Source organism: Rattus norvegicus, chromosome 5 (genome assembly GCF_021556685.1).
Source record: "Rattus norvegicus strain SHRSP/BbbUtx chromosome 5, alternate assembly SHRSP_T2T, whole genome shotgun sequence".
Lineage (NCBI taxonomy): Eukaryota > Metazoa > Chordata > Mammalia > Rodentia > Muridae > Rattus > Rattus norvegicus.
The window spans coordinates 60,648,967-60,663,345 of record NC_141538.1 but is presented as its reverse complement, the minus strand read 5'-3'; the positions used below and the strand labels follow the sequence as shown (position 1 = coordinate 60,663,345).

At 45.6% G+C, this 14,379-nt stretch overlaps 2 protein-coding genes across 2 annotated transcripts; one reads left to right on the top strand and one right to left on the bottom strand.

Annotated features, from left to right (window-relative positions):
- Positions 1–85: 85 nt before the first annotated feature.
- Tzmp1 (transition zone microprotein 1) lies at positions 86–753 on the bottom strand. The gene is given in 2 exon segments (NM_001401225.1): positions 86–273; positions 584–753. Coding segments are annotated over 2 exon segments (150 nt in total). The 5' UTR covers positions 629–753; the 3' UTR covers positions 86–168.
- On the top strand, positions 453–12,037 carry Topors (TOP1 binding arginine/serine rich protein, E3 ubiquitin ligase). Its single transcript, NM_001108658.1, is given in 3 exon segments — positions 453–629; positions 1,726–1,923; positions 8,526–12,037. Coding segments are annotated over 3 exon segments (3,129 nt in total). The 5' UTR covers positions 453–626; the 3' UTR covers positions 11,454–12,037.
- The last annotated feature ends 2,342 nt before the right edge of the window (positions 12,038–14,379 follow it).

Genomic DNA, 14,379 nt, shown 5'->3' with positions numbered 1-14,379 from the left:
AAGCTCCGACCTGATACAGAAAGGGTTGTCGGACCTTTTCGAAAAATTGGCATGTTAACGCATATCACAAAAGACCATACACAAATTTGCATTGTGAATTTTACTTTTGAGTCTACATAGGTGCCATTTGAGGAAAAGAACGGTTTGTTAAGAATTACAAAAGTTCATTCAGAAGAATTTGTCTGGAAACTCCTTTTGTAGCTGCCATCGTGCAGCTACAGTTGATGCATAGATGACGAATCCCCAAGAGAGCAAGACGATTGCAAGTAGCAACTAAAAGGAGGGAGGAAAAGCAAAAAGAAAAATCAATGTGCTGGATTCTTTCCCTAAGGCCTGGTTACCAGCTACAGAAGGAAAGGTCTCACAGACCCTAAAATGCAGCCTAGAAGCAAGCAGGCCCTGCAACCACTGACGTCAGAGGCGGAAAAGCGTGTCCTCCAGGAAGAGGCGGAGCTGAGGGCAGGGCGTGAACGATCAATTTAGGAATGGGTTTTGGAGTTCCAAGCTGCGAGCAAACTGCCTGCCTTCGGCTTGCGGGTCCTGGGATGGGGCACTCTAGAGCTCCCCTGTTCCCGGTACCTACCGAGGAGTAAGTCCAGTCCAGGTTTCGGCGACTCACCGGCATCATGGTAAGGGAGCAGCGGGGACGGGGTGGCGCGGGCCCTACAGCCCGCTCCGGGGCGCAGTACACTCGGATGCAGCAGCCATTTTTCAGCGGGGCTCTGCGCGCTCTCCAACCCCCCCACCCCCAGCTTCCGCCCGGAGTTGAAACGCATCACGTGATCCGGGCCTAGCCCGCCTTTCAGGAGGGAATAAAAGAGAAAATGCTAAGATCGCGCCTTTTTTGCGCTCAGATAGGAATTCCTTAACTGCTTTATTCTGCAGTTGCAGTGCGGTACTAATACAAAATAGTGTGCCATCTTGCGCATGTAAAAGTTTAATTGCAAATAGTCCACCCTGAAAGAATCAAAGTTGCCGCCCCACACCCACATCCGTTTCCACAAAATGCGGATAGACATTCATGTTTATGTTTGACTTAAACAGTGTCATCTACTCTTTTACGTAACTAAAACTGGTAACTGTTAATTGAGCCATTCATCAAGAACAAATAGAATATTATCTCTGATCGCTGATGGTGAATCTGTCAGTCAACAAGTGTTGACCGGACGTCTATCGAATGCTTAGGACTGCAGCAAGTTTGAAATACTAAGTCCCAAGAAAGGCGGCTTGGCAGGCGAACTAGCAGTTCAGCACAGTGGAGGCCTGGCCGGCAGAGGCTGTGCTGCGCCGCTTTGGGCTCAGATACAATTTTAGTGTGATTTCCGAGAATGGAAAGCGGAAAGCAGGCCGCGGCGAGTTATGGCGGGGTGAAAGAGATGCCTAGTGTTCATCCCAGCTGAAATAGACGTAAGAATCAGGTTGCTCTGGGAGCTCTGTGACACCATAGAGATTCTAACAACTTGTTAAACTGGTGAGGTTCCCTAGATACAGAGGCAGCGTTTCTGCATATTTGGCTGTGATTCTGGAGTTTGTGCTGTGCCCCCCGCGGTGGGGGCTGGGTCTGGTGTCTGTGCCGCAGGTCCCGCCTCCTGCGTGCGCTTGCTGTACGCATGCGTCCAGAGCGCGGGGGTGGAGGGCCGTGTTTTGCTGCGCGGGCTCGGGGGGTTGGTCTCGCCTTCTCTCCACCCCCAAACTGCCTTTGGTGATGAGCGTTCTACGTCACAGGGGTCGCAGCCGCCGCCACCGGGGTCTCCGCTGTCTCGCGAGGAGGGTGAAGCGCCCCCTCTGGCGCCTGCCGAGGAGGGGAGGCGCAGAAGCCGCCGGGTACGCCTTCGCGGATCCTGCCGCCACCGACCGAGCCTCCTGGGCCGGCGGGAGCTGGCTTCTAGCGGCCCAGCGGTCCCTGCCACCGCGTCCTCGGAGGTGAGTCGTCCGGGAACAATGGGTGAGAGGTTGGTGGGCCAGGGAGCAGCCCTGTGGTCCGGGCCTTTCCAAGGGCTGGGGTCGCCAAGCTGCAGGGCACCTGTGGATCGGCTCCGGTGGGCAAGCGAGGGGAGTGTCTCCTAGCACCGCCTGAAGGGCTCGAGCGCTACTGAAGACGGAAAGAGTGTGTCTGGACAAAACTGCTGCCACTGATTAGAAGTGTGACCTTGGCAGGTCCCCAGCCCCGGACCCTGTCTGTGAAATGGGATTTGCATTTCAGTTAATCGTGGTTATGTAATGTACATAGTGTGGTTGTCTTTCCATCCGAGACAGTGGGTTTTTTTCGAATAAGGAAGCCCTTAAAGCTATGGGAGTTGTGCAGTGCTACACATTGTGGGCAGGGCTTATAGGTCTTGTGACTTCATTACACATCTAGGTAGTGCCCTTTCCTCTTGGGCTGCTGATTCTGATTGGTTAATTGGAGAGGGGCAGTGCAAAGGTGAAAGCACTGTTAAAAAAGGAAACTGGTGAGCAAGTTTCCATGTTAAAGGGGAGAGAAAACAAAAATATGTGCCAAAGAGTTAAGCTAATACTGGGTAGAGGTTTCTGTTTGAGAGAACTTGAGGTTTTGGAGTTTTAATAGATGGGATGCAATGCTCGAAGTCAGCCACACTCAGTCGGTGCTTATCTAGGAGGAGTGGCTTCCGTTGGAATGGCTTCGAAGCAACCCCACCCCTCTATTTTTGGGCAGGGACTCTTGTAGCCAAGACTGGTCTGGGATTGCCTATGTAGCGAAGGATGACCTTGATCTTCTGACCCTCTTGCCTTCATCTTTCATTGATCTGGGAATTCAGGGATATCCCAGGATGCCTGGTCCCAATAAAGTTCTTTCATTACTGGAATTGAAATTAAAGCTGGTGGTGCACGTCTTTAATCCCAGCAGTCAGAGGCAGGCAGATCTCTTGAGTTCCAGGACAGCCGGGACTACAGAGAAACCCTGTCTAGCCCCACCACCCACCCACCGAAAAAGAGGGAATTAAATTTGGGATTTGGTCGTTTAGCTTCTATAACTTTTAAAATTAAACCGTTCAGATTTACAAGTAGAATGCAGATTGCTTTTACCAGTCATCATTCTGTTTTATCTACTTGTGAATGTCCTTAGCCACTTTACTTAGATATGTTAAATATAATTGTTATTATCTTTGGAAACCTGTCAGAGATACAGGTGATGATCACTACCAAAATCAGACTTTCCCATAACTTAGGCAACTATGTTGAACTCTTAATCATTCATTCATCAAGCCCCATACTAGGTATTTATTCGGATTATATCCCTTTTTTTTTCTTTGACCCAACTGATAAGATATAATTGCCCCCCTAAACATACAAAGCCCAGTACCATCCATCCCTTAGGAACATTAATAACAACCTGTAAATACACAGAGCGGAATCTTAATGTCAGCCTCCATTGTCCTGCCACAGCTTCTCTCTCCCAACCTCCCTCCCTCCCTCCCTCTCTTCTTTCTCTCCCCCTCCCTTCCTTCCTCTCTCTCTCTCTCTTCTTCTCCCTCCCTTCCTTCTTCTCTCTCTCCCTCCCTCCCTCCCTCCCTCTTCTCCTTTCTGTTCCAGTCTCCTCCTCTTCCTTCAAACGTATCTCCCACCCATCCTTCCTTCTCCTCCAATGACAGGCCTCATAAGGATAACATTTAATTGGGGCTGGTATACAGACTCAGGTTGAGTCCATCACCCAGGGAGGAAGCACAGCAGCATCCCGGCTGGCATGGCACTGGATGAGCTGAGAGTTCTACATCTTCATCCAAAGGAAGCCAGAAGCAGACTGTGTTCCAGGTGACTAGGTAGGAGGAGGGTCTCAAAGCCCACCTCCACAGTGACACACTTCCTCCAACAAGGGTGCATACCTCCTAATGGTGCCACTCCCTGGGCCAAGCCGTTTCAAACTACAATGATTTTACAGTTGAGAATACTTGAGAAATAACTTTCAACTTTGTTCCAGCTTGGTCTCTGGGGAGATCAAACTAAGTAGTATTGATTCTAGTTGGAGGTGGTGTCCGTGCCTTTAATCTTAGCACTCGAGAGGCAGAGGCAAGCAGATGTATGAGCTGCAGGCTATCCAGGGCTACATAGTGAGACCTAGTGCACCACCCCAAGAGTGGCATTTTTCAGTATTAACTGGTGCCGAGTTAAAGTACAATCAGATGATTAGGTTCTGTGTCTAGTGATAACTTAGGAAATGCCGTAGAAAGCCTTGACTTTGAAGAAAAAAAAAGAAATCCTGAAGTTCATGATCTCCATCTATTTTCCCTAGATATGTTTGACCCTGAAATTTCTCCAAAATTATGGTATAAAGGGTTTCTTAAAATCTTTGTTAGAATTGGCAGATTTGAAGATTAAAAAAGGAAAAGTTCAGTGCATCCTGAAGTAATAGACTTTGTTTTGTGCTTGGCTATTAAGGAAGAGCTGATGAGTCTGCTCTGGAGGCATTGGTTTATGGGCTTAATCCCTGGATTACTAGGGTAGAGGAACATTACAAGGCTTCTAGAATATGAAATACAAAACATAAGTGGGTCTGTCTTTGCAAATAAATCTCCCATCTGTTTCCTAGCTATGTGAATATAGTCATTAGTGTATTCACCAAGGTGTGTGGTTATCACCCAAATGTAATTAGGGAACACTTTGATCTTCTCAGAAATCTCATCACTAAAGTCATCTTTTCCTCTTTATTAAACTACTTTGGTCATTTGTATGAATGGTACCATACAATATGTGGTGGGGTGTGTGTGTGTGTGTGTGTGTGTGTGTGTGTGTGTGTGTGTATTTCATTTATTGTATGTTTTGTTGTAGCAGTCAGTACTTTCTTACTTTTTATCACTTAGTAAATTTGTGTTCATATCTCTTTTTATATAACCCACTGGGGTCCTGTTAGTGATGCTTATATCCATATGGCTATAGGGTTATCCAAAGGGACTTGGGCGATCTACCTGTAGCTGCTTCTCAAAGAACTCCCACAGCAGCCATCAGCTACCTATAGATCTCCAGTTAAGGGTGGGGCTTTGGGAATTTTTCCAAACCATCGCTGTGGTTCGAAAACACATACACACATACATACACACACACACACACTCACACACACACACACATCAGTGTTTGATTGTGGCTGCCACCATGATGGAGCTGACCTGGGTCCTTTGTAAGACATCTCCCTAGCCCCAGGCTGTAATTTTTTTTTTAACGGGCTTGAACTTGTGCAGGTGACCACAGCTATGAGTTGATTGTGACAACAGCCATGACATATCTCAGACGTTGAGCTTCCCGTCCTCTGGCCCTTCCATTGTGTCTTCCCCTCTTGTATATTTTCCCTGAGTGTTGTGGGAGGAAGTTGATGTAGACGTCCCATCTCTGGCTGGGCACTCACAGGTGCAGTTGGATGACCAGTAATGAGCCCGCGCTACACAAACTCCTCTTACCAAGGCTGAGAGAAACATGGCAGAGCCATCTGGAGGTCTCTCCTTCAGCCGATCAGTGACTTCCCCAACCCGGACTTTGACCATGTTTGGAGAACTAAACCACATTTTGTTCATCCGTCAGCGACGGCCATCTCAATTATTACATCAGAGATGTGGCTAATGTGACTTCAGAGTTCTGTCTAAATATTGTATGAAAGTTCAGAGGTCTACTTGGTCTGTTCTTTTTCCCTTCGTTTCCCTTTCTAAGTCCTGGGAATAGAAACCAGGGCTACCACTGAGCTATTATGTTCATTCCCAGGTCTGGGCTGTAAGTTTTATGTGAATTAGAAATGTTCAATAAACACTAAAATTCTGCCATTCAGAGAAACAAATTAAGATAAAATATGCTCTGTCTTGAAATATACTGATCTCCCCCCCCCCCCCCCAACTCTACTCCATTGTGTTAACTAACTAAAATCAGTGCAGATTCCTCTGGCTTTTAGAGCTGTGTTTAGTCAAAGCCTGGGTACCAGTCCATATTCCCTCATCTGTCCGTTCCTTCCCTCTCTGCTGTTTGTGTGCATTGAGCACTTACTGTCTACACTACAAAGGAGAGGTTTGTTTTGTTTTGTTTTATTTTGTTTTTTGTTCTGTCTTTTTTCCCCATGTCTACCCATTCACAATGCAGACCAGGCACAGTGGCCTGGTGAGGTGTACACAGGGCACAGTGGCCTGGCTGAGGTGTACACAGGGTGCAGTGGCCTAGCTGAGATGTACACAGGGCACAGTGGCCTAGCTGAGGTGTACACAGGGCACAGTGGCCTAGCTGAAGTGTACACAGGGCGCAGTGGCCTGGCTGAGGTGTACACAGGGCGCAGTGGCCTGGCTGAGGTGTACACAGGGCGCAGTGGCCTGGCTGAGGTGTACACAGGGCGCAGTGGCCTGGCTGAGGTGTACACAGGGTGCAGTGGCCTGGTGAGGTGTACACAGGGCACAGTGGCCTAGCTGAGATGTACACAGGGCACAGTGGCCTAGCTGAGGTGTACACAGGGCACAGTGGCCTAGCTGAAGTGTACACAGGGCGCAGTGGCCTGGCTGAGGTGTACACAGGGCGCAGTGGCCTGGCTGAGGTGTACACAGGGCGCAGTGGCCTGGCTGAGGTGTACACAGGGCGCAGTGGCCTGGCTGAGGTGTACACAGGGCGCTGTGGCCTGGCTGAGGTGTACACAGGGCGCTGTGGCCTGGCTGAGGTGTACACAGGGCACAGTGGCCTAGCTGAAGTGTACACAGGGCGCAGTGGCCTGGCTGAGGTGTACACAGGGCACAGTGGCCTGGCTGAGGTGTACACAGGGCGCAGTGGCCTGGCTGAGGTGTACACAGGGCGCAGTGGCCTGGCTGAGGTGTACACAGGGCGCTGTGGCCTGGCTGAGGTGTACACAGGGCGGGTTCATTCTGCCTCTTTCTTTCTTTTTTTTTTTTTTTTTTTTTTTTTTTTCTTTTTCGGAGCTGGGGACCGAACCCAGGGCCTTGCGCTTGCTAGGCAAGCGCTCTACCGCTGAGCTAAATCCCCAACCCCTCTTGGTTTTTTTAATGTCTTAAAAACCCCTTTTTCTGAGTGGGTTAATTAAAAATAGAGAGAAATGAAGAGTTCTAAAAAGAAAGGGGAAATATCTGAACTATTAAAGAAACATTTGTTTGGATTAATTGACCTCTTAAGGTATGGTTCTAAGAAAGTCAAGATGACGTAAGTGAACACACTTTATTATTTTTTTTCACGTGGAGGAGGTTTATTGGAGTGGCGGGGATGGGGGGGTAGGGAAGAGAGGGAGAAGAGAGGGAGAGAAAGAGTAGAGGCCAGCCGTGAGCATGTGGAGAGAAGGCATTCCCTCTGAAGAGGTGGAAGAGGAGCACTATGCTCAGAACTGTAAAGAAAGGATTGTTTTCATATGTACAAGATGGTTAGTAGAGCGTTTAGCACAGGAAAGGGTTAATGGGTGGGGGGGGGGCTGAAATACATGTTTGGTTTCAGCCTCGGCCAACTCATTCCGGAAGTAAGCTACAACGTGATGTGATAAATATAGAGAAACTGATCGTTAACATTCTGGTGTGGGGTGCAGACAATGAGGAAGGAAACACCAAGCATGTAATACACCTGTGGCTTCACTCTTAGATTCAGCAAAAAAGAAAGGTTAGCTCTGGCCTGTGTGTACAGTCAGCGCACTCAGGAAGCAGAGGTGGTAGTGTTGCCTAAGGTTGGGAGGGCAGTCTGGGCTACACAGTAAGACCCAGTATCGACATAACCAAGACAACAGCGAAAGGAGCTGTGGAGGCTCCTTAGAAACACTTAGGAATGATCCACGGTTGAGCATAATGCATGGTAATGGATGGCTGTCTGTCTCATGCAGTCCCCACAGCTGACACTCACTTAGCTGCTGCCTTCCGCTGCTTTAACACTGAAAGACCATGTTTCAGTCAGGCTCTCACTGAAAACTAGAATGTGCTTAAACAGGTGAAATCTCTCAAATGTAAAGTACTTTGTAAAAGCTGTTTCAGAAAAGTTAATGTACTGTATGACGTGCAAAGTTACGTACACATAAATTGTTTCGTATGCTGTTTTATATAAATATACAGTATATCATGAATAGAGTAAATCATTAGAACATAGTGTTAGAGGTATATGTGTCTGACAAACACAAAACCATACATGAAAACATTAGAGGACAAGAGGGGTTTTTCTCTTTTCTTTTTCTAATAGCCCAGTCTAGGAAGGGAAGATAGTGGTCACAACATCTGAGATAACTGGCTCACTGGAAGGTTACTCATTAAGTCTGAGTGAGGAACATAGGTACCTGTTTGCTTTTGTGCTTATGTGCTGTGTCAAATACTTAAAGACTATGTAGGCTATGGTATGATATCTAAGAGCTTACCACGTACTGGTTCTTTTCCTAACACTTGAGGGTACAAAGAGAATTGGATCGTAGGAAACTGATCTTGGAGCTCGTCTGTTGTTAGGCTTTTATTATGTACTGTCTTTATGTTAAAACCATTTTTGCTGAAGTATGAACCGAGTCTTCATGAAGCTTTTTTGTTTAGTTACCCGATTACTGAGTTACTGATCCATTTCTTTCCCTTTTACAGATAATGGCCTCAGCTGCCAAGGAATTTAAAATGGACAACTTTTCACCTAAAGCTGGCACTAGCAAACTGCAGCAGACAGTACCGGCCGATGCGTCTCCTGATTCTAAGTGTCCTATATGCTTGGATAGATTTGATAATGTGTCTTACTTAGATCGCTGCCTACATAAGTTCTGTTTCCGCTGTGTACAAGAGTGGTCAAAAAACAAAGCCGAGTGCCCACTGTGTAAGCAGCCCTTTGATTCCATTTTCCATTCTGTGAGGGCTGAAGATGACTTCAAGGAGTATGTGCTAAGGCCTTCCTACAATGGTTCTTTTACCGCCCCTGAGGTTCGAAGATTCCGCTACCGGACAACTATGACGAGAGAACGGAACGCCTCTCTTTACTCTCCCAGTAGTACTGTCAGTAGAAGAACAAGCACTCCGCCAGACAGTGGAGTGCTGTTTGAAGGGTTAGGCATCTCAACAAGACCTAGAGATGTTGACATTCCTCAATTTATGAGACACATGGCATTAAGGGGGCCAACTGCTACAGATGAGAGGTCTTTGCGGAAAGTTCAAGAACAAGATATTATTAATTTTAGGCGCACTCTTTATCGTGCTGGTGTTCGAGTTAGAAGTATCGAAGACGGTGGCCGCTACAGGGATATTTCAGCTGAGTTCTTCCGTAGAAATCCAGCTTGCCTTCACAGATTAGTTCCTTGGTTAAAACGTGAGCTTACCGTTCTTTTTGGAGCCCATGGCTCATTAGTCAATATTGTCCAGCACATCATCATGAGTAATGTCACTCGCTATGATTTGGAGAGTCAGGCATTTGTGTCGGACCTAAGACCATTTTTGCTTAATCGAACTGAGCATTTTATACACGAGTTTATCAGTTTTGCTAGATCTCCCTTCAATATGGCAGCTTTTGACCAGCATGCTAATTATGATTGCCCTCCTTCATCTGAAGAAGGCAGCCGTTCTGATTCTTCAGTTATTACAATATCACCAGATGAGGCTGAAGCCCAAGAGCTAGATGTGAATGTATCCACCATCAGGCAGGCACCATGGGATGATGAAACTCCTGGACCGTCGTATTCAAATTCAGAGCAAGTGCATGTTGGCGTGTCTTCCCTTTTAAATTCTTCGGACAGTTCAGATGAAGAACTTGTTTCTGGAGGAGCCGCATCTCAGATACAAGGAGTACAGGCCAATGACGACGTAAACAATGACAGCGATTCATCATCAGATAATTGTGTCATTGTTGGGTTTGTTAAGCCATTAGCTGAACGGACCCCAGAACTTGTTGAACTGTCTTCTGATTCTGAGGAGTTGGGCTCTTATGAAAAAATGGAAACAGTGAAGACACAAGAACAGGAGCAGTCTTACAGTTCAGGTGATAGTGATGCTAGTCGAGCTTCATCTCCGCGTTCTGTCCTTGGAAAAGATGAGCAGATGGGTAAAAGCCATTGTGATTCGGACACAAGAATAAACTCAAAGAAAGAAGAGAAACGATCTACGTCATTGTCAACTCCCAGGGACAGCTCATCTACAAGAGGTGACAGGGCATGTTCCCCATATAACCATCGACATAGGAAGGGAGGAAGATCCAGGAGTTCAGATTCCCGTTCCCAAAGTAGAAGTGGACATGATCAGAGGAATCACAGGAAGCATCATGGGAAGAAAAGATTGAAGAATAAGAGATCCAGAAGCAGGGAGAGTAGTAGCAAACCTAGAGCGAGAAAGGACAAAAAGAGATCAAGAACTAGAGATAGCAGCTGGTCAAGAAGAAGCCAGACCCTTTCTCTAAGTAGTGGAAGCACTAGTAGATCAAGGTCTCGTAGCAGTGATCATGGCAAGCGAAGATCACGAAGCAGAAATCGAGATCGCTATTATTTAAGAAATAATTATGGAAGCAAATACAAGTGGGAATATACTTACTATAGCCGAAACAAGGACAGAGATGGTTATGAGTCGTCATACAGGAGGAGGACTCTTTCAAGAGCCCATTATTCTAGACAATCTTCAAGTCCAGAATTTAGAATTCAGTCTTTTTCTGAAAGAACAAATGCCAGGAGGAAGAACCACAGTGAAAGGAAATACTACTACTATGAGAGGCACCGATCGAGGAGCGTGTCGAGTAATAGGTCGAGGACTACGTCAGCTGTCCCTGACCGGATGAGAAATGAGAAGCCTGGAGGGAAGCGGAAGTACAAGACCCGCCATTTGGAAGACACTAATGAGGAGGCACAACCGTCTCGTGCATTTGCTTCCAGAGTGAAGGAGAGTCATTACCAAAAGCCATCAAAATTGGACGGAGGTTCTAAAGACGAGAGCGATAGCTTTTCAGATAGCAGACCATCAGACAGAGAGACAAAACACAAGAGGCGGAAAAGGAGGGCACGGAGCCTAAGTGTAGAGATAGTTTATGAAGGAAAAGCTACAGACACAAGCAAACACCATAAGAAGAAGAAGAAGAAACATAAGAAGAAGCATAGGAAACACCATGGAGATAACACTTCACGGTCCCCGGTGGTTATAACCATCGACAGTGACAGCGACGGGGATGCTGGAGTGAAGGCAAGTGTTGAGTGTAGCCAGAGCAGTCTTCCTCAGCCTGGACAGGATGAAGTCTCCACTCCATCCTCGGAAGCATTTGAAACTAAAGATGTCGTCACGATAGAGGATGAGCTTGCTGTCGAGGACAAGGAGTGCGATGTTACGGCACTTACTAATGACTTGAGTACCAGCCAAGCTGTGGAGAGCAGTGAGTCACCGCCAGTCTCAGTTGAACAGACTCTTGACGTACGAGAAGATAGCACCTTCGCCTCTGATGTGGAGAGCCAGTCCAGTAATGCGTCTATTCCCACCGAGCCATCAAGACCATTGCCATCTCCACGGACCTCATTATCCTCAGTGTCTCCTGGTAGAGACTGTGACATGTCCTGAAACTGCCAAAGCATCTCCTTGATAATCCAGAGGCTATAGAGAGAAAGAGGTGAAAGGTCATCTATTGCAGTCTAGATGACTTTTTCTGGAAAAACTTTGCCTCTTAGAATATTTTAAGTGTTCGTGTGTGTTAATTTGTAAAATTATTTGTTCAAAAAGTTATGTATGTCCCATTCCCAGATATATGCACTTTTAAGTGAAGAAAATGTTGCTAGCTGTTTATTTAAAACTTGGGAACCTTTTTAAATAAAAATCAAAAAATTTAGAAGTTATTTCATAAAGCCATACGGTATTGACATATTTTTATGGTAGTATTTTTGAATTTTTTTTTGGGGGGGGAGTTATTCTGAAAATGTGTTAAGCTGGGAGAATGCTTTTGGACAGTTATTTTTCATAAAAGATTTGTATGATTCAAAACCATTTCTTAGACTGAAGTAAGTCATTTTAATCTGCACAGGTTATCTTGACTTCTGCCAAAAGCAAAGTTTAGTATTTTCTTTATAAACTTGTTTATCTGGACTGGCAGTAAAACAAATGTGTATTCAAAAGACAATAAAACTGTACACTCAAAAAAAATGAAGACAGGTTTCTGTGCAACATTGCTTTCTTTAAGGTTCTAGAGCCAAGGGCTTAAAAACTGGGTACCATTTACAGGCCCAGCGTCAGTGGCTAGTTCAGTTCTTTAATTGTGACATTGAGAGTCTTACCATCTTCAGGAGAATATGGCTTTGGACTGTCTGACTTACTATGAACACAGGAGCCCTGGCCAAACCTGCTTTGGCCATTTTTCTACACAAAGAGGTTCTTTGTTTTATCATTAGCAAAAATAAGTTGGGTCTATCTAACGTGATAAAGGATTGTCGGGGAGCAGCAGAGCTTGAACTCGCTCTAAATTTAAGCCTCAGTTTCCTTGTTTCCTGTGTTCATTCTTCAGTAGAAATTGGAAGGCTTGCTTCATGGCCGGTCTATTGGGTTTTAGTAGGAGAGCAAGGCATACAGAAAGAACCCTTGCCCTCAGGAGTTTACTGATTAGTTAAAACAGTTGTGTAAAGAATATATAGTTCTCTGGAGAGAAGTATGTGAGTGTGTAAATACATCGTACTGTAGTGGGAACCTGATGTTGGTGGAGGTGATAGTTATAGTTGAATTAGAGTTCAGAAAATAAGTTGACAGCAATAGAATCTGAAAGGCAGAGAATTCTGCAGCGATCTAAAGGCAGGAGTGGGGCCTACCATGCTAGAAGCAAGGTTGTTGAAAGTGTAGAAACTAAGGTAAAAATAATGTTCAAAATCTGCTTAAAAGGCAAAAGAAAATGACTTTCAAATAGAATCTCAAGTTGATGTTAACAGCTTGAGGTTCACACAGTGAGAAATAGTGGAAGAATCATTTGATTAAGGACTTTGTCAATGCAAGAAGCTTTTTTTTTTTAAGGGTTCTTGAGGGGAGGGCAGTGTTTTTCCTCCCTTTACTCCCAGTTCCTCCCTCCCTCCCTCTCCTGTTGGAATCCACTCCCTTTTTGTATCTCATTAGGACCCTAAGGGGTAATAATAGTCAAAATATAGTAAGATAAAACAATTAGGATAGGAAAAGAACCCAAGAGAACACACGAGACACTTGTTTGCACACTCGAGTTCCATAGAAACACTAGATTGGAAGCTGTAATCTATATGCAAAGGACCTGGGACAAACCCGTGCAAGTTCTCTGTGTGCTCCCTCATTCTCTGAGGTGGTAGCGATTTGATCCTGTTGATTTAGATGGCCTTGGTTTACTGTCCTCCATCCCCTCCAACTCTTAGGCTCTTCCTCTTCTTGGGGCTCTGATGGAAGGGGTGGTGGAGACATTCTGGGTAGGGCTGAGCGTTCCAAAGTCTGTCACAGAGAACATCTCATGAGTCTGTATTTGATGCAAGAAGAAGCTTAGGTGGTGACTGAGCAACTTGGGAGTCATTTTATCACTATATTTTAAAAGATCATTAGTATTCAGTTTACCCTGGGTCTCCGGGCTCTCTGGTCTTGGCTTCTTGGTCACCTAAGATGTGTCTGGTATGGTTTCCATCTCATGGTGGGTGGAGGGTTTCAGTCAAACCAGATACTGGTTAATTAGTCCCACAAGCTTCGTGCAGTCATTACAGTAGTGTGTATTACAGGTTAGATGCCATTGTCAGGGTTTATGGCTGATTGGTGCTTACATTTCTCCTTTGGTATTATCAGAGTACCTTCCTGCACCGAAGGTGCTAGATCATAGGGTTGAAGGCTCTGGGCATCACCTCAGCTTCTTGCTGAGTGGGTCCTTGCCATCATTTTGTGAAGAGCAACCAATTTTGGCAACAGCCTAGGTTTGCAGATTCCCTTTGGCCAACAACTCAATTAGATGTAACCCAATTCTGGTGTTGAAAACTTCATTTGGTGACAAGAGATGGCCAGTTAGGGCTCTCTCTCCCATTGGCAATTTCATTTGGATTGCTTTCAAATATATATAGGAAGCTTCAACCGTATTAGGTTTCTATTACAACCCATCAAGTGCCTGTTAATTTTAGCTGACTCTTCCTGTGTTCTTTCCTTCTCTCTCCTCTTCCTCCCCATTTGAACTTCCCCTTCCAGCTCCCTTCCCCTCATCCTTTCCCTTTCCTAACAAGGTGTGTCCCTCCTTATCCTGTACTCTACCTAACCTCTGGCTCTGTGGATTGTAGATTGATTGTCATGGCTTAACAGCTAATATCCACACATACATGAGTATGTTCCATATTTGTGTTGGGTGTGGGCTACCTCAGGATGACTTTTTTCTAGGTCCATCTGTATACGTGGAGATTTCATGGTTTCATTTGTGTGTGTGTGTTTCTCAGCCATTTGCGTTTCCTCCTTGAGAATTCTGTTTAGATCTGTACCCCAGTTTTTAATTGGGTTGTTTTCTTGATACCTAGTTTAT